Raw genomic sequence first — 24,749 nt, 5'->3', positions numbered from 1 at the left:
AAAGTTTAAGGAGATACTTTCCCCCTTACTAAGATAGCATAAAATTAATCCATTGTCTCTTGTGGAAACTATTTCCTAAAGTCTGTTAACAGTTAATTGGGAGAGAGGGGTGGAGCCAGGATGGCAGAGGAAAATTATTGCCTAAGAACTAGGACTGAACAAATGGAAGCTAGTGGCTTTATGAGAAACCAAGACATAATAAAGCAAATCCAAATGAATAAAAAAATAGAGGGCAATATGAAATATGTCCTTGGAAAAACTGACCTGGAAAATAGATCCAGGAGAGATAATTTGAAAATCATTGGACTACCTGAAAACTGTGATACAACAAGAGTTTAAACAGCATCTTCCAAGAGATTGTCAGGGAAAATTGCGCTGATATTCTAGAAGAAGAAGGCAAAATAGAAATTGAAAGAATCCACCAGTCACCTTCTGAAAGAGATCCCAAAAGGAAAACCTCCAGGAATATTATAGCCAAATTCCAGAGCTCCCAGGCCAAGAAGAAGATACTGGAAGCAGCTAGCAAAAAGGAATTCAAATGCTGTGGAGCTCCAATAAGGCTAAAACAAGATCTAGCAGCATCTACATTAAAGGACCAGAGGGCATGGGATATGATATTCCATAGGGCAAAGGAACTGCAACTACAGCCAAGAATCATGTTCCCAGCAAAATTGCGTATAACCTTTCAGAGGAAAAAATGGGACTTCAATGAAAAAGACGACTTTCAGGCATTTGTAATGAAAAGACCTAAACTGAAGAGAACATTTGACATTCAAATACAAGACCCTGGAGAAGCATAAAAAGGTAAACAGGAAAAAGACTTCATGAGGGATATTCAAAGATCAAACTGTTTACATTCCTACATGGGAAGATAATAATTCAAACTCATAAGAACTTTCTCAGTAAGGAATTCACAGAAGACACAGGTCTGAACTGAATATGAAGGGATGATATCTTAAAAGTATTTATGTTTTGTTCTTTATGGGGCAAACAGGGTGGGGTGTCTTATGTCTGGGGCCTGATTTGGGCTCTGGGCCTTCTGGGTCCAGAGCTGGTGCTTTGTCCACTGTGCTATCTACCTAACCCATAATGACATCTTTAAAATAGGATTCAGTGGTAGGAGGAATAGACTGGGGGAGGGGGGAGGGGAGAGATGGTCTAGGGAGAGGTAGTTCACATGAAGAAAACAAGAAAAAATCTTATGGAGGGGAGGGGAAGAGGGGGAAGGAGTGGGGGCGTGAGTGAACCTTACTATCATCAGAATTGACTCAAAGAGGGAATAACATACATACTCAAGGGGGTATAATAATGTAGTTTTGCCCTGAGGGAAAGTGGAGGGGAGGGAGATAAGGTGGGGGGGGAGGAGAGGTGAAGGAGGGAAGGACAGATTGGGGAAGAGAGCAGTAAAAAGCAAAACACTTTTGAGGAAGGTGAAGATGTTCTGCATAACTGCATAAGTATGACATATTGAATTGCTTGATTTCATAGGGAAGGTTGAGGAGGGAGGGAGGAAGAAAAATTTAGAACACAGAATCAGCTCAAAGACTTTAATCTCATCAGAGTGGGCTCAAGAAGGTAATAACATTCACACCCAAGTGGGAGGAGTAATCTATTTAACCCTACAGAAACTTATAAGGGGAAGAGGATAGGGAGGGAAGGGTGAAAAAAGGGAGTGGAGAGCAGGGGAGGGGACAGTCAGAAGCAAAACACTTTTGAGGAAGAATAGGGTAAAAGAAGTTAGAAAATAGAGTAAATACCATGGGAAGGGAATAGGATGGAGGGAAATAGTTATGATGATTGACTATAATGGCAAAATGTATGGTGCCTACTTTGCTGGACTATTATGAAGAAAATTCTTTGTCAAGTTTAAGGTACTATATAGAGGTTATGATGAACAGGATACTATCAGAAAAACCTGGAAAGACCTATATGAACTGAAGCAGAGTGAAATGTACTATATACAAAATAACAGCAATAGTTTAAAATGATCTGTTGGGAAACATGTGGTTATTTTCAGCAAGGCAATGATCCAATATAACCCTGAAAGACTTATGAAAATTGCAACCCATCTACAGAGAAAGACCTGATGGTATATGAAAACAGATGGAAACACATTTAATTTTTTTTTCTTTGGCAATTCCTTAACCTGAAGTTTTGTTTTTTGACTGTTTTCTCTTACAACCTAGCTAATGTGGGAATGTTTTCCATGACTACTCATGTATAACTTATTTTAAATTGCTTGAATTCTTGTGGGTAGGGGAAGGGAAGGGAGGGAGGAACAGAAGTTGGAACACAAAGTTTTTAAAAAGTGATGTAAAAATTTGTTTTTACATATATTTTTGAAAATAAAATTCTAAAAAACCCCAATTCATTTGTTTTCTTGTTCAAAAAACACTAAGGGAAATGACAAAAAATAATTTATTGGTTGTTCCCCATGAAATAGAAATGGCAAAGCCCATAGAACATAAAATGACATAAAAGACACAAAAGTATTACTCTTCAGACACCAAGAGTGTGTAAAACTGAAACACACAGAGCAAAAATCCTCAATTGTGTGCCATTTTAAGCTCTAGTACCCCAAACATCAGGAATAGTTTCCTTTGCCAATTAATCATCCATATTATTCCTCTTAATTGTAAATATGTTCCAAAGTCCTCTTCTTTCTCTACACTCTCCTTATTGGTGGCTTCATCATCTTCCATGGGTTTATCATCTTTGTGCCAGTGAGTCACAGATTAATCTATCCAATCCCAGTTACTCCTTAAGTGTCAACCTGACACCAATTGCCTGTTGGACATTTCAAATTGGATGTCCCCGAGACATCAAAAACTCAACACATCCCAAACAGAACTTTCTATCTTTCCCCCACAAAAAAATTTCATTCCATGTCCAAATTTCCATATTTCTGGCAAAGACAGTACTCTTTCTCCAGGCCCTTCATATCCTCAATTGCTTGTTCTCCTTAAATGCAAATATCCAATGAGTTGTCAAATCTTTCTGTTTTTATCCCTGCAACATTTCTCACATATGAATCTCATCTCCTCACACAACTAAATGCTTCTTTACGTGGCTTGTATTTATATAGTGTTTTAAGGTTTGAAAGTGTTCTACATGTTATTTCATTTGATCCTTACTATAACCCTATGAAGTAGGTGCTATTATTTATTACTCCTATTTTACAGATGAGGAAACTGAGGCAGATGAAAATTAAATGACTTGCCCATGGTCACACCAGATTTGAGCTCAGTCTTTTTTTATTGTAAATCCAGACTTCTATACAGTATACTAAAGTTCAAACCCTTATTGTCTCTAAAATGATCTATGATCTATTGCAATGGTGGCCTAAGTGATCTCCCTTCCCCATCTTCCCTCCCTTCATTCTATCCTTCATAGTGCTACCAAAGTGATATTTCATAAACACAGATCTGGTCATTTTTAATCAAGTAGTCATTTATTAGGCACCTGCTGTATGCCAAAGGCTCTTCTGGATGTCGGGGATAGAGTTTGTTTTTTTAATGAAATAGTTTTTACTCCCATGCCTCTCTTACTCAGTAAAGCCTAGTGGCTACTTATTGTCTTTAATAAAATGCATAAATTTCTTTGCTTTTCAAGCCTTTCACAATCTGATTCCCCAGGCTGATTTCAAAGATTAAGACAAATTTGTCTATTTTCAATCCAATTTCTGTGCCTTCTTAAAGGTGATGACTGGACACTTGAATGCTCTCCCTCCTCACCTCCCCCTGAAAAGATTTTTCTTCCTTAGAGATATAACTCAAGCATTACTTTCTACATAACTTTTCCAATTCCTCCAATTGCATATACACTATAAACTACTTTAAACTATATGGATAGCCAGTCCTGCTCCACAAATGAGCCAATAAGAGGTATAGTTACTTAGCAGACTGTCAGAATGACAAGAAGGTCTCAGAAGAAATCTCTGAGGCATTTAGGTGGTACGGTGGGTGGAGTGCTGGGTCTGGAGTCAGAAAAATGTGAGTTAGACATGGGTTCAGACATTTACTAGCTGTGTGACCCTGGGTAAGTCACTTGACCTCTGTTAGCCTCATTTTTTCCATCTGTAGAATGCAGATAATGATAGTACCTACCCCTACCCCTTCAGTCATCACTCTCCAATGTTGTGGCGATCAAATAAGATCAGTGTAAAACACTTAGCACAGTGCCTAGAAATAGTAATTCCCCCCCAAAACAATAATTCACAGATTGTGTAATAAGGAATTACTATCTGTATTAGAGTTGAGACACCACCAAATCCAGTGAAATCAAGAGTCCTTGAGAATTAAAATCTGAATGGATTTTTTTGGGGGGTGGCACAATCTTATTCACAAGGGAAGAACTGAGTTGCAAAGAAAAGCTTTAACATTATATTCTGTTTAAAATCTTGAGCACGAAACTTCCTAGTCCTGTTTTAAATTATTTCATCAATAACTGTGCAATATCATGTTTGAAGTTTCTCAATTCTCAAACTGCCTTTTGATTTCAAAACTCTCAAATAATTAAAAAGATAAAACATTTGATTTTTATGAGATGATATTAAAGAAAAAGATGTCATAATCTTTTAAAAAGCATAGGGATATATTACTTTGTTTTTGTTTTAAAATTATATATGTATATATTTATATGTATGTGTATGTGTGTGTGTGTGTGTATAATATTGTGAGCCCAATTACATTTCCTTATTTTCTACATTGAGCCTCTTTTAAAAAAGCCATTCCCCTTTAATAGCAACATTATACTTATATACCACTTTACAGTTGTGAAATACTTTTAGGATTGTCATCTCACAATAGCTCTGTGAGAAAGGCAGGCAGAACTTTTCCTCTTTAGATAAGTGATAAAACTGAATCTCAACAAAGTTTAAGCAACTTGCTTATTGCCATTCATTCTATACCTGGTACAACATGAACCTCTGTCCAGATGCATTTCCTGACTCCTAGTTCCTATCCTGACACTGCTGCTGTAGGTTCTTAAACTCCCAGACATGACACTGTACCAATACAGCACTGAGTTACCCACCAACTGAAAGAAATGTCTATGGAACTTACGTGGAAAAGGCATTGTTCTGTTTCTCACATCGTATCCCTTTGCAATTTGATCCTTTTGTTTCTTCGTAATAGAAGTACAACTGATTCAAGCCATTTGCGAAAGCTAGCAATACAAGACAGTAAATGAACAGAAACTTCAAAATGTCCAGCAGCATTCTCCCGAGAGAGATCTGCAGAGGTCCCAGGTGAGAATTGGCAGTAAACAGTGAGATCAGACGCAGGGAACTGAAGATGTTTGCGATAGCAAATAAAGCCTCCGCCACCAAAGTGGGGTGCCACATATCCCAAGATTCTCGGGGGTTAAGTGCACTATACTGGAGAGAACAGAAAAGAATAAGAAAATAAACTATATCTGTGTAGGGTATATACAAAAATATATGTACATGTAAGATTCAGCTCTGTGATATTTCCATTTTAGCGTCTCTGGAACAATCTTGCACTTCAAGGAGTCCTCCACATTTGCAATGATAGTAATCTGATCCAGAATAAAATAGTGCCTACTTAACTTTGTGCTACACTATAATCTGGATAAAGAATCTCATAGTGGTTTATACTCATCTGACTGTGGTATTAGTATCTTTGTTCATGTGTGAACTGTGTAAATCCCCACAAAGCCCCGAGAGTAGGTCATTGGAGCTTTCTAATTCTTTTAAAGTAAGACTATAGATGTTGGCTAATAGTGATAGCCTAAGGGTATGCGGAATTGCTGGGAATTTCATAAAAGCAAAGATTTGTGTTAGAAAATAAAATATCCACAGTATTTTAATGATATCTTTGCAAACTCGATGAATTATTTCATAATATATGGAATAAAATTATTTAAGGGAATAAATATATTTCTAATTTTGAGATAAAAAGTCAATCATCTTGGAAATAGTCCAGATTGACACAGGCCTTATGATACTCTTATGCATATACACATATGTATATATCTAAATATGCATTTATAGTGAACTGATAGAAAAGTTAGAAAACCAGGAGCACAATGCGCATTGACTACTATACTGTGCATTAGAACACTAAAAACAGCTCAGCATTCAGATCCATTGCAATCAGATTTATAGACAATCTTTTTTTTTTTTTTTTTTTTTAGTGAGGCAATTGGGGTTAAGTGACTTGCCCAGGGTCACACAACTAGTAAGTGTTAAGTGTCTGAGGCCGGATTTGAACTCAGGTACTCCTGACTCCAGGGCCGGTGCTCTATCCACTGCACCACCTAGCTGCCCCTTATAGACAAACTTCTTCTCAGGGAATGGATGATGAAACATACTGTTCCCCTCTTGGTAGATAGACGGGAAATTAGAGGTGTGAAATATTGTATTTGTCATGGGATAGATTCTCTTTGGGTTTATTTTTTGTAGGGGTGGGGGATCAAGATGGACATATGTTAGAAAATGGTCATGGTGTCCAAAAAAGGCATCAACAATATTTGAAAATTAATAATTGTATGGCAGCAAGCAAGTAAAAACAAACTTAGTGAACTGCTGTGTGAGTTACACAACTGTCCAAACAAGTTGATTTCTATGTGGGAATGATGGATGAGGTACATTTGTCTGGAAACTCTTCAACTGAGTAGAATTTGTGGGTAGTGCAATTTTGCCTTTATTATAAAGTTTGACATTCATGATGACTAAAAAAGCAGCAACGCATTGGCAAATTAAGAGCAAAGTCAGAATCGAGTGTGCTTTCTCAAAGTGATAGCAAGATTTTGATCAGAAAAGAACAGTGAAGAAATAAACTACACTATCGTCTACTCATTCCCCCTACATTGTTTAGTTAAATTAATTTAAATTAATTTCTTTTCCTGAACAACACCAATGTCCTTCACTGCTAGGGGCAGGGAGATAGGAGGAGGCTAGCTAGAGTAAGCACTAGAAAAGACACTGGATTCTCTTTTTGCTCACAATTACCATTTAAAAACAACAGATCCAAATAATAGGATTCTTGTTTGTAATGAGGCCAGAATGAACATAGACCCATTTTCAGATCAGCCTGCAGTCTTTTTGTACATTTCCTACCAGATGGTGTTACCAATATTAGCCAATTAGTTCTCACTGAAGCTGGTTAAGTAGTGGTAGCTGTCATGTTACATTCCTACCAGGGCAAAGAAAGCAGGGGTGAAATGATGTGTACAGAAGCTGTTTGTATCCTTACAACTTCTTTATGCAATTGACAAAATAATAATAGTAATAGTTATAATTTATATCGTTTCAAGATTTGTAAAATGTTTTACAAATATTACCTTATTTTATCTTCAAAGCAACACTGGATTACTGGTGCTATTATTATCCCAATTTTCCAGATGAGAAAACTGAGATGGACTGAGGTTAAATGGCTTGCCCAGTATCATGAAATCCCTATGTTATCTGGCCTCTGGCTTCTAATACAAAGGAGGAGGTTCATATTGGGGGGCCTTTCTCAATAACAACCCTTATGATTTGTTTTCTTGGTCCACCCAGCATTTCCTCTGCACACACCAAAATTGGGCTTGTGGCTTTCTCTCTTCAAAAGTAAATGCTTTTAGTTTTTCTGTAAGCATCCAAAATGAAAAGGACATCGGATAAGATAAGTTTTATCTAACCTTGCACAAAGACAGAATGGCTTTATGCCTTAGCCTCTCAATTCTCCTCCCCTTTCAGGGGGAGGGGATCTCTTGTTGAAATTTGCTTCTCTATTTCTATATCTCTGTGTAGTACATGTTGCTGGGTACATGTGTTACCATGGAGAGAGATGTGATAAATGTGTAGCCTTTTCTCCAAGTCCACATACAGTCTGGGATGTGTATATGTGTGTGTGTGTGTGTGTGTGTGTGTATGCATGTGTGTACATGTTTGTGTCTTTACTTCTTCAATTTCCTTCTGCGTCTTCTGTGTCTCTCTTAATCCATATCTGCATCCATATTTTTTCCAAGTATTATCTCAAGGGACAACTCAGATAGATGGATTCTGTCATTGCCAAGATATCCACTCAAAGATACTGCTGATTGCACTTTGAAATTGTAGACTTGATTGAAGGATAGAGAAAAAGGAGTAAAGAGGATGTATGAAAACAAAAAAAGTCACATCTTGTTCATAGAATTTACACTCATCTAGGGCAGAGGGAAGAGCTTACCTCTTACTTCTTGGTGTGTTTCTAGGAGCTTTGTATTTAGTAGACATTCGTAAATTAATTTGGTTTTGTTTGTTTGCCTTCATTGATTAATTGACATCACATTGGTTTTTATGCTAAATTAATTCATGTTTTATTATAGTAGGTCAAACCCCTGCCCTGTGGTCCTTAAATGAGACCTAATTCATGATCCTTTACTATAAGGGCAAAACCCCTTCTCCCCTTTCACCTATCAGTACAACGAATATACTAGGTACTACTATTGCTACTTTATATCTAGATTTCCAAATCTGGAACAGACAAATGGGGAGCATATTGGATTAAACAGCTGGAAATCACATCTCTATGACTGCTGCAGACCCAGAGATGATCTTAGAAAATCACATTATTTGGGAGAATGCAGTTGTCTCTCCATCTGTGAAACAGAAATAGCAATGTTTGCCCTCTAACTACATGATTGAAATCTATGGGATTAATGATACACAGTTGTTCAGAGTTCTCTAGAAGAAACAGGCTGTATAAAACCAAAGCATCATTGCTAGAGCAAACAATCTTTTTAAAAACAGTATTCCTTTTAAAATTTAGAAAGATGAATTAAAATGTATAGGGGAAGGAAGGCAAGAATAATGTTCAGGATGAACCTTTCTACCAGAAAGGAGAAGCTGGGGCAGGAGAAATAGGACCAAAGTTACTTATTTGAATTATATGCACTCTGAGATCCCTTCTAGCTCTGAGATTGTATGATAGTATGATCAGCTGTATGACCACAGGGACACTATCAGGTTCCTAAGCCTTGGTTTTCTTTCTTTTTCTTTTTTTTTTTTTTATTTTTAAGTGAGGCAATTGGGGTTAAGTGACTTTCCCAGGGTCACACAGCTAGTAAGTGTTAAGTGTCTGAGGCCGGATTTGAACCCAGGTACTCCTGACTCCAGGGCCTGTGTTCTATCCACTGTGCCACCTAGCTGCCCCAGCCTTGGTTTTCTTATATGTAGAATGGGAACAATAATTATTATTATACAAGTTGTTGAGAAAAGAGCTTTGCAAACTGGAATATACTATATAAATATAAATTATTATTATCATCCTCTGTCTCCCACAAGGTTGAAAATAAATGTAATGAGTAAAAACACTTCAAAGATAAAAAAGGATAATCTTCAAAGAGAAAACAGCATAATAAGGTTAACAAAATATGCATGAACAGTTTAACAGTGTCTCAAGGCAATAACAAAACTCAGGATTAACTAACACCTCTGCAGAAATCAGGGAAAAGGGGACCAAATAAGCAAAATGTTCCATTTGTGGAAAGAAATACTATCTCAGAACTACATTTAAAAACAAGTCCTTGCACTGCAAAATGCAAATGAATCAAGATATTCTGGCGTGCATCAGAAAGCCCACCAGTTCTTCAATCCAAGATTTATAAGCACATTGAAACCTGAAGCATTTTTTTTTTTTACTCACGCTTTGCCTATAAATCATCTGGATGTTGTACAGTACAATATGCACCAATGTATCAGGGTTCATTTTATAATTTCTACCTCTTAGAAGGTATGATATAAGGAAAAGTGTAGAATGAGCTAACAAAAATGAGAACCAGTTCCTACCAGGTGGATCATGCATGCCTAAATTTGTGTACCCGTGGAGGCTGAGGCTGGTGGATCATATGAGCTCAGGAATTCTGAGCTGCAGTATGACAAAAGCACCAATATGGTTGTTTGTTATTTGTTCTTCATTCTCAAAGAGGACTAAGACATCAGGAGGTGATGTCATGACTTGCATGAATTGGATTTAAGTGAGGCAGGGCTGTGCAAAGTCACCAGCCTCACTCTCCTCCAGAGCAATCTGGGTCCAGTGAAAAGATGTACATGAGGACAACTAGAGATGGCCCCAAATGTTTGAGGCAATCAGGTTAAGTGACTTGCCCAGGCTCACACAGCTAGTAGTGTCAAGTATCTAAGGCAGGATTTGAATTTGGGTCCTCCTGACTCTGGGTCAGTGCTCTGTCCCACCAATATGGTGATCCGTCTGTGAGTGAGTGCCTTAGGTTGCCTAAGGAGGCCTGGGAGGTAAGAAATAGCTCAGATAGAACAACTATGCTGAACACACTGGAGAGAGAGAGAGAGAGAAAGAGAGAGAGAGAGAGAGAGAGAGAGAGAGAGAGAGAGAGAGAGAGAGAGAGAGAAAAGAAGGAGAGAAGATAGAGACACGGGGAGGCAGAGACACAGAAAGAGACAGAAAGTCAGATAGGCAGACAGACACAGATAGAAACAGAGACAGAGCACTAAAGATGTAAAGAGAAAGAAACAGAGAGACAAAGAGAGACAGAGACAGAGAAAAAGGAAAAAAAGACAGAGAGACAGATATAGGCAGTATGGAATGATGGATGAAGAACTTTCTTCAGAAATGTAACCCTCATTCTCCTTTGAGCTCTCTACAAAATTTGGTACTGATGGCCACCTCCATCTCCTTGATAAACCCTCCTTCCTTCACTCCTACACTTTCAAGATCTGCCCCCCCCAGTCTGATTACAAATTAATTGTCTTCTTCATTGGCTCCTCTCTTTTCTTCTATAAGTTAAGCCTGTATCACAACAATCTTAACCATCATCATGGCTTCAACTATAACTTTATGACAATTTTATTGCCAAACAAAAACCTGCAGGTCTAATCTCTTTTATAACCTTTGGATCCAAATTTTCAAATGCCCGATAGACATCCTGGAAGTACCTCAAATTGAATGTTTGCCCCTAAAATAGCCCTTTCTTAGTATAATAGAACTAAAAATGGAAGGGATTTCAAAGGTCACCAGATTCAACCTTCTTGCTTTATAGGTGAGAAAACTAAGGCCCATGAGGGCCAAGTGACTTATTCAAGGTCACACACGTAATAAGTGATCAAGATGGCTCCAAATGAGAGTTCCATATTCTACTATGTAACTCTATTTCTTTTAATGATACCACAATTGACTACATAATTGAGAACCTTGCTTTTACTTAGGTTTCTAGGATTGTTTTCTCTCTTTCCTTCCTTCCTTCCTCCCTTTTTTCTCTATTTTATCTTATCCATTATATTAAGTCCAAATTAAATGATATGTCCTCCAGAAAGCTTTCTCTGAGTAAGAATTATCTTTGTACATCCCCCACACCAAGTTTCTTCACCAAGGCATTTAACATTTTTTAATAGATGGCTGGACCTCAAACATGGAAGTTCTCATCAGATCCTACAGTGCACATATTTCTTCTATACAATTTTATAATACCCAAATGGGTTATAAAATATGTTTTATTGAATTTTAAGACTAGGTCAACTTTCCAGATTCAGAAACAACTATACATTTTGTTGGCAATTAAAAAAAAAAGAAAAGTGTCCTCTTATAACTTAAAAGACAAGTCATTATATGGGAGAGAATAAAATGAGTGTAGAGGAAGGGTCCATACTGGAAAAAATGATAACTTGGATTGGTGTCATAAAATATAGATTTCTGCTGTTGTTTTTTTCATAATTACTAATTGTATTGTTGGTGGTGTTTAATGTTGGAAAAGTCAGTTTCTCTAAGCCTTCCATGAAAACTATGGCAATTGATTATACTAATTATCTCATGAGTGCTGGCATTATTTTTAAATTAAATAAAACCTAAAACAATAGAATTGCCTGGTTGAGTGAACATAAATGACTATACTACCCAAATAATACATAATGGTGATATCACATATATATGATCTGCATATACTACAAAATAGCAAGGATGCTTGGCAAGCAACTATAAGAGTTTGACTAATGAGTAAATAGCCTGTTCGCCCCATATATGCTCATTTAGATCACCAAGTTGAATTTATTGTCCATGCAAAATCAAATTAAATATTTTCTTAACTCCTATTGAGACTCTAATCATTTCAGGACAAATAATGAAAAACTACTTTATGCCGGTATAGACTTGAATAATTTACAAACTGTTTTTATGCCAATTTGATCTAAACCCTTTACATTAGTAAGGTAGATAATGGGGGTATGCTGGAGGTGCTAGAAATGGTTAAATTGTTAGTAAATATTTTCACCTTGGAAACTGAAAACACTATAAATCTGGGCTTGATTTCCTATTTTGTTGATTTTCTCGATTCAAGAAACTGACAGAAAAATGTTAATAATTCAAATTAAACTTAAAAGTGCATTATGTTTATATGTATACATGTATGGGCCTATAAATATATAAGAATATGTGTATATGCATGTATGGACATATACATATAGAGAGAAGGAGACAGATATAGAGAGGGAGGGAGAGACAGATAGACACACACAGAGACAGGGGGAGGGGGGGAGAGAGAGAGAGAGAGAGAGAGAGAGAGAGAGAGAGAGAGAGAGAGAGAGAGAGAGAGAGTCAGAGAGAGACAAAGAGAGCTGATTGTTAAATATTTACCAGCACAACCCTGGCAGATAGTATATGATTTCCTTTTTATTTTTATTTTTTGGGAGGCAGAGTGATGTGTTGGAGAGAGCTGTTTTCGTAGTCAAGAAGACCCGGGTTCAAGTCGTACTTCTCATGCATACAGGCTGTGTGAAGACTTATTTTTAAAGTGTAATGTTCTCTGTATTTTATCGTGGTTTTACTTATTTTGTTATTTCTCAATTACTTTTTGATCTGATTCAGGCTGCAGTTGGAGTGTTGTGCCCAGCAGCATATTTAACACCTCTGGACTAGAGAATCTCTTCAGTACCCTCCAGCTAAATTCTCTCCAATTTGTCCAATTTCACACAGCCTGAAAAAGACATATCCAGGTCTGCAGGCAGAGGCTTCTAACTCCTTAATATATAAGTTCAGGATTTTTCTCACTTTATTACTGCACCTCTTAAAGGATGAAAAGAAAAAAAGAAAAAGGGGAGGAGGAGGAGTAGACAAGATGTTGTGACTTTAGTTGGAAGAATTACATCAAATGCAAAATAATTTCATTAGTCACTGAAGAACAAAGGTTGTTTTATGCAATGACTGTAGTTTAAGTGTGAGATTGATGCTGTATAAAACCTGGGGGAGTAATGGGTGTGTATGATTTCAAGAACTGTCATCTCGAGTGGGATCGGGGAAAAAGAAATTTTATTTCCCTTTAATGATATTAAACCATCTTAATTTAGGCTGAAATTATGATCTTAGTGTTTTATAAGTGCAATATTTTGATCTCTCTATGAGGTTTTATCTGTTATTTTCTCAAGGATAAAAATGGATATTTTGGTTGCCATATGTTAACCAGTATGTGAGCAGGGGAGGAATTTCATTAGCCTTTGAAAGAGCACACTAATTAGGGCACTTCTTATAGGTAATTCTGAGGCATGATTTGATGGGATGGTATTGGGTAATGATATTTTTCTCTTCTTAAAATTCAGTTTTATGGCTATAAATCATTCATTGCTTTCTAAATTGCTACAGATGACTTTTGTGAGCATCTTGATAGTGTATTTAGAGTTTAGGTGCTTTAATTAATGAAAATCTTTATGATAACAGATTTTAAGAGTACTGCAAATTATCAGAACCTTTTCTTTAGCCAAGACTAATAGAAAAGTTACCTTTACAAATGCAACAATTTTCAAAGAGATTGTTGCCAAGTACAAGGAATTCATTACAAAGTCCATTAGATTCCACCAGTCATGGATGTAATCTTGAAGTCCACCATCCCACATCTGTTTAATTTCACCCCATATAAAACCTGGAAATAGAAAAAGAAATTCATTATAAGTATGATTAGATAATCTTACATTATTTTATTTTTGTAACATTAGGTATTGGTTTTATTACATTAGAAAGCAATTAGATATAAAGGACATGTAGGCTATTCGTATACCATATATGACATAATGAATAGACCACTGCAATTAGAGAAAAACATATGTTCAGACTCTGCTTCAGGCACTTTATCATCTGAATGTCCTTTGCCCAGTCATTTAACTTATCTTAGGCTCAATTTTATCACCTGAAAAATGGAGTTAATATCTTTAGCATTTATCTCAATGGTTTGTTGTGAGGGGTAAAAAAGGGAGATAATGAATGTGTATAAAGTACTTTGCAAATGTTTAAGTGTTTGTATAATGTTAAGTTATGATTATAGCCAATGTAGAAAATATGTTTTTGGGGGAGATTAATTTCCATTTTTATCTTTTAGATAAATTGACATCAGTGGACAGTTCTTGCAAGGATCTGAAAAACCAAGATCAATATTTTTCTCACCATGGATGGAACTCCTCCATTAAAATAATGCCTTTTGGGGAGCAGCTAGGTGATGAAGTGGATAAAGCACTGGCCCTGGATTTAGGAGGACCTGAGTTCAAATTTGGCCTCAGACACTTGACACTTGCTAGATGTGTGACCCTGGGCAAGTCTCTTAACCCCAATTGCCCCACCAAAAAAAAAAAAAAAGAATGCCTTTTGATAAGGGTATGAACCTGTCCTCAAATATACATATTCTATTTATTACCCCCAAACTGAGTTAACCACAACATATATTCCAATGCTTTTAAGGATAAAACTGGCCATTACAAAACTTCTCTTATTCTCATTCCCATTCTCCCCCCCCCACTCTCACTCTCACTCTCTCACCCTCTCTCTCTTTCTCCCTCTCTCTCTCATTTAGAACAGATATACAGACACAAACATATGCACACACGTATGCATGCATATATTTTTCTATCTCTATCATCTATCCACCCACCCATCCATCCATCCATTCATCCATCCACCCATCCATCCATCCATCCATCCATCCATCCATCCATCCATCCATCCATCCACCCATCCAGCTAGCTATCATCTATCTATCTATCCTGAATACCCTGATATTTAACCTAATTATATGTGACTTTATTTTTTTTACTCCTGTATGTATACAGTACTGTGGGAAAAGTTTTTGGTACTAGGTCACCTCTCCCCCAAAAAACAAAAAAAAAAGTAAATCAATTCAGCAAAAGTTCCTATCCTCAGCAGTAGATTAAATGAACATAACCAAGGAAATAAACAGATTTTTTTTCATGAACCAAATATGAACAAGAAATCTTAGATTTCTTTCAAAAGAATTGAAAATAGGCAGGTTCTTTTTTTTTGACAAATAATTTTAGTATAATTCAAATAGCATGTAGATATTTCTATTTCAACTATTAATTCAAAGAAATAGATAAGGACAGAGATAGAGAAACAGACAGAGAAATGTTAAAGATAAATTTGAATCAGGAGATATTTGAAGTCTAATCACAGGATTGTACATGACCAAAATGATTAAATATGAGGAATTAGGTGACAACGTGGCACTTCAAAAACAGAGACCCCAATTGTCTAATACTAATAATTACTTGAAATATCAATGGAAATTTCATGCTTTTCAACATTTTAACATAGTTCAAGAATATAAAATGTAGTTATTAGAGCTTGAAAGGACCTTTGAATTCAACTAGTCTAATTCTCTCATTTTAAAGAAGAAACTGAATTTTAGGGAGTTTTTCCAAAAGTCACATGGGTATGCAGTTGTTGAGTCAGGTTTCTAATTCAGACAATCAAAATAGAAATCCAAGACTCCTTTCTTTCTTATGATAAAAAATATAATATAATCCATCATCTTTGCAGTTCATCTACAGAACATATTAAATCACTCATCAGCGGAGGATAGGCTTGGTGCTAGAACTAGATACATGCTATGCTCTACACTCCTCCACTGATGCTCTCACCTTCTCTATTCACATCTTTTTTGAAACAACTCCTTCCTCAACCCTATTACGAGGAAGGTTTCAGAACTTGCAAACATATAGGAGATTAGGAATGTAGAGGTCATGTCTGAGGGATTATGTTGTCTGTTCATCATTTCCTTCCTGAAGTGAAAGATAGAAAATAGTTGAAGAGATCAATAGGTTCAAAGAATTTTACAGTTAGAGGGATTTTTAGAGGTAAGCTGATCCTACTTCCTCTTTTTAATCACTGCAAAAATAAAGTGTGGAGAAGAAAAGTACTCAAGATGCTATTAGTCACAGAGAGACTCTACCATCAATGTTAAAACATGAGATAATATATTTAAAGAACATATTTTGTAAATCTTAATGCTCTTTCTAAATGCTAGTGATGACAGTGATGATGAGGAGATCTTGTGACTTCCAGTTCTGTGCCTTGAGGTAAAAAAGACAAGTAAAGTTTTTCAGCTCATCTGGAGACAGGCATTCAAGGTTTGGTTTCCTTTTTTTTTCTTTGAGGTTTCGCAACTACACTAACCTCAGAGACAGTAATACCCAAATATAAATATAACATTGAATTTCAGTGTAAGAAATCAGTGATTTTTGCATTATCTCAATAACTGTCTCTTCCCATAAAAATCAAATTGACTATGGCTAAGCAAAGGCTATAATACTTCAAAGAATAGTCATGTGGAAGAGAAAACATTTCTGTCTTGTTCCAGAGGTCAATAAATAGAGTCAATTAAAGAGGAAAAAAATTGTGTATATTTCATATATGCATAGATAGGTAATAGATGCATGTTGACATAAAGGGACATATATATATATATATATGTATATATATATATATAGTTATAAAGACATATAAAGAAGATGCTTTAGTAAGTAGGGCATTCCAAATACAATAGTTTGTGTCAGAGTGAAGTAGGGATGAATCAAATGGAAATATTCTAGTAGAATCTAGATGACCATTTGTTAGGCACCACTTAGAAAGGATTCCATCATTGGGAGAGACGTAGATCTCTAAAAGTCTGTGATTCAGTGATTATTAGCAAAGGCATTATTGAAATTGTAGGCTGCAATATAATGGTGCCTTTGGAATTTAATTGAGGGATGAAAGCTTTGAATGTGGATCATCCTCTCTTCTCTTCACACTATCATCTTATCTCAGTTCTGATCTGCAGGGTTAGCACAAGGAAAAAGAGAGGAGGATTGATTATTCAGGCTGAATACTCTTGCAATCAAGTGGCTAATTCTATTTTGGCTTTGATGTTTCTAAACATTCTTAAGTGGTATCAGGATTTTTCATCCTTCCTTCACCAGATTTGACTCCAATTCATATGTGTCTGTCAGATGGTAATTGATAGTGATGTCAATGATGGTGAATCTTGGAAATACAGGGATTTAATCTTATAAGTGACCTTAGACAATATATCACCCAGTTCCTTTTATTTCAGAGATTAGCAAACTGATCTTTAAAGAGGTAAAAGAACTTGCCCAAAGTCATACAGTTGGTAAATGGCAGAGTAGGAGTAGAAAATGGATTTTCAGATTAAGTTCATGTTTCTTTGCACTGTACCTGCACACACAATGGCAGAGTTTGCCTTTTTCCTAGTCTGACTATACTAATGTATTCATTTGATACATAGTTATTGAGTACCCACTATGGATAAATCACTATGGGAACCAAAATTGACCTCCTCCCTAGTTTAGTCTTACAGATTTAAAAGAATGATGAGATTAAAGGAACAATGAAAATGCTTCTAAATAGCCTATTTCAGTATCTCCTCAAACAAAGTTGGGGAAGGTCTTGAAATTTAATTGTTGTAGGAAACTCTTAAGTGAAGAAATACCCTTTATTAGTTTAGGTAAATAGCTTCAAACAAATTCATAGAAAATGAGGAAGCAATATAAAAGGAAATTTATCCTGACAACCAGACAATGGGAGGGTGAGGAGGGATTCATAAATTATTTTACTGTCTCCTTAGTATAACCCTTGTACAACTGATTCCTATGGTTTATGAACTAAATTTATAACTTTCAGAGTTTGGGGTTAGGCCCAGTTGAAAACAATAATGTCAAGTGTCAATAGTATAGAGATAGTAAATATTGTCTAATGAAAGAACTTCTTGCTTTTCAGCAATTTTAGTTGGTACTGGACTGTTTTTAATATTTATTTTCTACCTTGCCCATAATGGGTTTTTTACTCCGTGTTATTTTCATTTTCATTGCATTCTGTCATGGATAGCTATGAAAATAAAAGGATGTTTGATGAGAGAGCAGCTTGCAAATGTGCCATTCAAAAAATAGCTCCTTTGATTTCATATGAGAAATTTGAAACAGAAACACAATTCTCAGCTTGGCTTTTCACTCTCTCCTTCACATGGGATTAAGACAAAAAGAAAACATAAGTAAAACAAAAATTAAAAAAGCATCCTTTTCTTTGTCAAGACATCAATTTACCTTTTTTCCCTATGATGGGTCTTTTAGGACTCTGAGATATGTGTTTGTGTGTGGTGTGTGTGTGTGTGTGTGTGTGTGTGTGTGTGTGTGTGTGTGTGTGTGTGTAGAATCCAACCTTGAATGTTGCCTAACACAATGCAGAGCTATATAGATTTTACTGAATCCATGAATATGTAGAGACTATTTTCCTACGGAAAGATCTATAACAGTTAGTTGAAAGAGACCCTGGGAAATCTATCATTTCCATTTGAAGAGATTCTCTTGAAACAATTTCATCTACTGGTGCCTAAAGCAGTACACAGATAGTAAGAACTCAACACTCATTAGATTGACTGGCAAGTTATTTTTTCAGAGGTATGAAGTGTAATTGAAGATAGGATCATAGATCTAGAGGTAAAAGGGACCTCAGAAGCTATCTATTCCAACTTACTCACTTTAAATTTGAGGAAATTGAGGCCCCCAGAGGACAAATGAAAATGTCACCCAGACAAAGTTTGAACCCAAGTCTTCTGACTCCCTAGCCAAAGCTATTTATACAATGCTACTAACAATTTGTTGGTTGGGCTTGCCAAAACCTGAAATTACTAATTTGTGATACCAGCACTGCTACCTCTGGGAAGAAGGATCTGGGCAATCATCTATGTAAATCATTTCATAATTATGTAATTGCATTATTTTTAAATGAGAGAAATAAATATGTCATGTCAGTTTTAGTAATAAGTATGAATTGGAAACTCTGGGCCACCTGAAATCTATCCACCTGCCAATTCTCTGTCTGATGTTTAAAATAAATTTATTTAAAATCCCAGAATGTAACTCCCACTACTCTGATGGCAATGTTGTAATAAAGCACTCTTTCTGAGATTGCTGTCACAGGTTTTCTGCCATTTCAATATTCCCATGAAAACATTGGCTCAGCTGGACTCTTTCTGCAGATGGAAAATGGTAATTAATGGTTACAGAAGAGCCTTTTTTTCACAGTGAAAGTATCAAATTTCCACCTGATTCAATTCTTTTCAATAAATATTTATTTAGCACTTATGAGGACTTAGGTAATTTTTTTGTTCATTTTCATGTACAAATGTGTAAGTACTTTCATATTTTTCTTCTTCCTTAAGAAAAAAAAATATGTTTACAAAAACTACTCTTGCTTAAACTTCTATTCACAACAATGTATCTTTTGAAGCAAAACTGTTCAATTTTATTTCTTGAACATAATCTGCAGCAACCTAACAAGTAGTCACCTGAGCCTCAAATAATTGACTTGAACTTGTTCTTGGAAAGAATTAATTCTTTCAATAGTAAAGCACTGATTCAGTCATAGTGGCCTTTGCATTTCTCACAAATGATACTCCAACTTCCATCTCCGTGTCTTTGTACTAACTATGCCCATTCTTGTGATATCTTCCTATTTTCTCTTCCTTTTCAAAGAATTGCTCCCTTCCATCAAGACACAGCTAAAGTACCACCTTCTACAGGAAGCCTTTGTTGATTTCTCCAAATGCCAGTGCCCCGCCTCATTAATTACCTTGTATTTATTGTTGTTACATTGATTATGTATATACATATAGATGTTTTTGTTATCTGCCCTAGATAAAATGTCACCTTCTTGAAAGTAGAACTTATCCATCCTTTGTATTTTCATGGCCAGTGCCAATATTTAGTATTATGCCTGGCACATCAATACTTGTTGATTCATTGATTAATCCCTGTTTCTGGATATTGAAGAAGAAGGAACAGGAGGAAAAAGATGGATTTGAACAGAATAAATTGGAGAAAGATCTAATGTAGGCAACTTGGAGAGTTCTGGAAGTCCTAACTCCATGCTAGTTTTTCCTTAAAAGGAATGGACAGGGGCCTCAAGGTGGCACAGTGGATAAAGCACCAGCACTGGATTCAGGAGGACTTGAGTTCTAATCCGGCCGCAGATACTTGATACTTACTACCTGTGTGACCCTGAGCAAGTCACTTACCCGCCATTGCCCTGCAAAAAAACCCAACAAAACAAAACCAAAACAAAATAAAACAAAAACAACAAAAGGAATGGACATAATTTTAAAGATTTAATTGGCTTAGGTATTAAGGCTCAAGTCACTGGTACGTCCTCATTAAATAAGTACAAAACCAGTGAGGATATGGCGAGCTAGAGGTCCTCCCTCAGGTTTATGAGTTCAGACCAAGAGAATAACCATCACCAGGTGAACTGTGCTTAGGTGAAGCAAGATTGCTTTACTTTGCAACTGCTCCCCCTGATATGGCTAAGTAAACTCCCTTTTCTTGAGTCCCTTATGACCTAAAAGCATTTCATTTCACTCCAATTCTGAAACAGAGATACCCAGACCTCCTGAAATGGTAATTTTTATATATATATATATATATATATATGTGTGTGTGTGTGTGTGTGTGTGTGTGTATGCATACATATGTATATGTGTATACAATGCATATGTATATATACATATATGTATATATACACATACATACACACACATACATACATACATACACATATCCATTGGATCGATCTCTCTGTCTTTGGCTGTCTGTCTCTGTCCCAGTTTGTCTCTGTCTATCTCTGTCTCTCTATCTGTCTCTGTCTGTCAGTCTGTCTAATGACTTCTTAACTTATCAGAGAGATAATTATATTCTTGAAAAGGTGATAGACCCAACTAAGGGAATATGTTTAATTATGTTCTGGATCTGATTCTTATTGCTTGTTGGAATAGAAATAATGAGAGTCCTGGAGAAGGCTTGGATGATCACTTCTACAATTTGTGATTTTTAATAGAAATGGCGAGGAAATCTGTAGAGTCTGACATGCACCCTATATTATAGGAAAGCAGTTTTTAAAGGACTCTGTGGAAAGATAGAGGGCATTCAATGCAGTTATTACTTACAGGGGAAGTAAGCCCAGGTAGAGAAAGAAGATCTATGAGAATGAAATTCAGAAGACAAGAAGGATGCATGAAGATAAGAATAACAAAACTTTGTTTAAAAGGCAGGTTGGAAGAGTAAAAAAAAAGGAGTAGCAAAGGATAGGTAGGTCTTTTGTTTGGGTGAATGGAATGATGATAACTGACAAAAAGAGGGTGGGACTACTCATTTGTTTTGCTTCTGTTTTCTTTGCCAAAAAATGGACATTTGTACTTGATGTGACTGAATGAAAATGATTAATGGGGAGTTTAACATCAAGGATATAGTTAGGATAGAGTGATGGGCCTGGAGTCAGGAAGACTCACTCATCTTCTTGATTTCAAATCTGGCCTCAGACATTCACCAGCCATATTACCCTGAGCAAGTAACTTAACCCTGTTTGCCTCAGTTTCCTCATCTGTAAAATGATCTGGAGAAGGAAATGGCAAATCACTTTAGTATCTTTCACAAGAAAACCCCAAATGAGGTCACAAAGGGGTGGACATAACTGAACAATAACAAAAGCTAACAATAGTGAAATAAGTTGTTAGGGAGGACTTAGTTGTCCTGGTTACCCTGATGATTTCAAGTCATTTTGAACAGATTATCTATAGAACTAGCAAATGTGGTTGATGAGTCATCATCAGAAATATTTGAAAGATCATTGAAAACTACATCAGAAATATCTGAAAGATCATAGAAAACCAACTACAGAGCTATCATAAAGTAGCAAGATAGCAAACAAGCCAATGTTTGGTAAATATGACAAAAAATGATTCTGTAACGATAATACAATGAGCTTGACTTCAGTTCCTGGGAATTTTTAGAAGTGATAATTAAAGAGATGGTCGGCAAACATCTAAAAATGTAAGAGTGGATTACAAAGAGTCAACTCAGTTTCATCAGAAGTCTGTCACATCATTCTAATTTCATTTAGTTTTTAAATAAGATTGTGAAATTGCCAGCTGAAGGGAATGCTGTGGATATAGTATATTTAATTTTTAGCAAAGATTTTGATACAATCATATCATTATTAGGGAGAAGATGGAAAGATGTGGGGATGGTACATTTAGATGGATTCAGGAATGGTAGGATGCTGGACTCAATGCCACTTTGATAGGAGGTCTCCAGTGGATAAAGAAACCCAGGTATCTGGTCTTGACCCTAAACTTTTCAACATTTTTTTTTTATCAATGACCTATTGAAAGTCATAGGCAGACTGCTCATTAAACTTGTAGCTCACATATTGAACAATAGAATCATGATCTTGAATGGGATCTTGAAAGGATAGGGATCTAATAAGAAGGAATTCAGTTGGAATAAATGTAAAATTAACTTCACAAGTTCAAAATAAGGGTAGCATGGTAAGAGAGCTATTTATTTTTCCTGGAAAAAGATAGTTTTTTTTCTTTTAATGGATTATAAAGGAGATGGGAGGGGAATAAGTGTTTATTAAAGACCTAGTATGTACCAGGCATTGTGATAAGTAATTTTTTTACAACAACCCCATGAAGTAGGTGTTATCATTATACCCATTTTATAGTTGAAAAAACTGAGGCAGACAGAAACCAAGTGACTTTCTCAGGGTCTCACAGCTAGTAGATGTCTGAGGAAGGATTTGAGCTTAGGTCATCCTGACTCCAGACCCAGAATTCCATCCCAACCTAGCTGTCTCTTAAATATAAACTGTGATTACTTCTGTTATGACTTCTGTTAGAGCTAATATGACCTTGGGCTACACTAAAAGAGGCATAGCTCCCAGAAATGGGGAAGTGATAGATCCACTGTACTCTGCCTATGTCAGACATCAGCTGCAGTAACTGTGGTAGATGTAGATTAAATAGTCCCACAATTAGTAAGGATATTGATGATGGTGATAACTAGCATATTTCTTAGCACCTACTATTGCCAGGCATTGTGTGAACTTTTAACAAATATTATGTCATTCCATCTTCAAAATCCTTGGAGGCAGGTGCTATTATTATTATTATTATTAATTATTATTATTATTTTTGGCAATTGGGGTTAAGTGATTTGCCCAGGGTCACACAGCTAATAAGTGTTAAGTGTCTGAGGCTGGATTTGAACTCAGGTCCTCCTAACTCCAGGGCTGGTCCTCTATCCACTATGTCACCTAGCTGCCCCGGCTATTATTAGCACCATTTTATATTTGTGACTGAGATAGATAGAGGTTAAATGACTTGTCCAAGGTCACACAGCTAGTAAGTGTATGAGGTCATACTTGAACTTAGGTCTTCCTGACCCTAGGCCAAGACTCTATCTGCTGCAACACCCACCTGAAAAACTGAAGAATGTCAAGAAGATAGCAATCAGAATTGTGAACTCATACCATTACCAGTCAGTCAACAAGCATTTCTGAAGTGCTTACTATATGCCAGGAACTGTACTAACCACGGGAGATACAGAGAAAGGCAAAAACAGGATTCCTCCCCTCAGGGAGTTCACATTCTAATGGGAGAGTGTGAGATTTAAAATTGGATACTAGATCACTGTTAAAAACTTTTTACCACAAGAGACAACATGTAAATAACAATTTACATGAAAGATTCATTCAGTGTAGATGGAATTTCAGCGGGAAGGTGTACAAGGAGGCCTTTGCAGAAAGTAGAATATGACCTGAGTCTTGAAGGAAGCCTAGGATAGCAGGAGAAAAAGGTTAAGGGGGAGGGCATTACAGGTATGTGAAACAGCCAATGAAAATGCACCGAGTTGGGAGACAAGTGTCATAGACCATGAGGAATAGCAAGAAAGCCAGTACTGCTGGATGATAAGAACATGTAGAGGGAAGTCAATTGAAAGAAAAGTGGTAAGGTAAAAGGGACCATATTGGGAAGGCTTTAAAAGCCAAAGATAGGATTTTATATATTATCCAAGAGAAAGCCCTTGGTGTGTATTGAGTCAAAATGTGGCATGGTCAGGTCTGTGCTTTAGGAAAATCATTTTGGTTGCTATGTGTAGGATGGACTAGAGTGGGGAGAGACTTGAGGCTGGGATACTAAGCAAGAGTACATCACAATACATCAGAGATAAGGTTATATGGATCTGTACCAATGTGTTGGCCATGCAAGCATAGAGAGATATTATGTAGGTAGAACATGAAGATGAGTTGAAGGGTTAGAGCATGTTTAGCTTGGACACTAGAAGACTAAAGACAGGGGCTGGGGGGATGGTGGCATGGTGGCAGTCTGTCTTCAAGTATTTGAAAGGCTATAATGGGGATTAGGATTCTGTCTGACCATGTAGGTGAAACTGGAACCAATGGGTGGAAGTTGTAAAGAAGCCAAGATAGGCTTGATGTCAGGATAAGCTCCCTTAGTCAGTCAGTTATTAAACATTTATTAAACACCGCCTAAGTGCCAGGTGCTATGCAATGTTCTAGTCATACAAAAAGGGGCAAAAAACAACCTTCACCCTCAAGGAACTCACAAGCTAATTAACAATTAGAACTATGCCAAAGTAGAGAATGTGGCTGCCGTGAGAGGTG

At 36.4% G+C, this 24,749-nt stretch overlaps 1 protein-coding gene across 3 annotated transcripts in view; it reads right to left on the bottom strand.

Annotated features, from left to right (window-relative positions):
* Positions 1-24,749, bottom strand: part of TRPC4 (transient receptor potential cation channel subfamily C member 4) — a 260,284-nt gene that overhangs the window by 26,837 nt on the left and 208,698 nt on the right. For all 3 annotated transcript variants that reach the window (XM_043998714.1, XM_043998713.1, XM_043998715.1), the window contains exons 5-6: positions 13,727-13,866; positions 5,064-5,377 (exon numbers count right to left, since the gene is read on the bottom strand). In XM_043998714.1, the coding sequence (XP_043854649.1) occupies positions 5,064-5,377; positions 13,727-13,866 (454 nt within the window). The remainder of the gene's footprint in view (positions 1-5,063; positions 5,378-13,726; positions 13,867-24,749) is intronic.

This window comes from Dromiciops gliroides, chromosome 3, assembly GCF_019393635.1.
Source record: "Dromiciops gliroides isolate mDroGli1 chromosome 3, mDroGli1.pri, whole genome shotgun sequence".
Lineage (NCBI taxonomy): Eukaryota > Metazoa > Chordata > Mammalia > Microbiotheria > Microbiotheriidae > Dromiciops > Dromiciops gliroides.
This window is presented reverse-complemented; position numbering and strand designations above follow the sequence as displayed.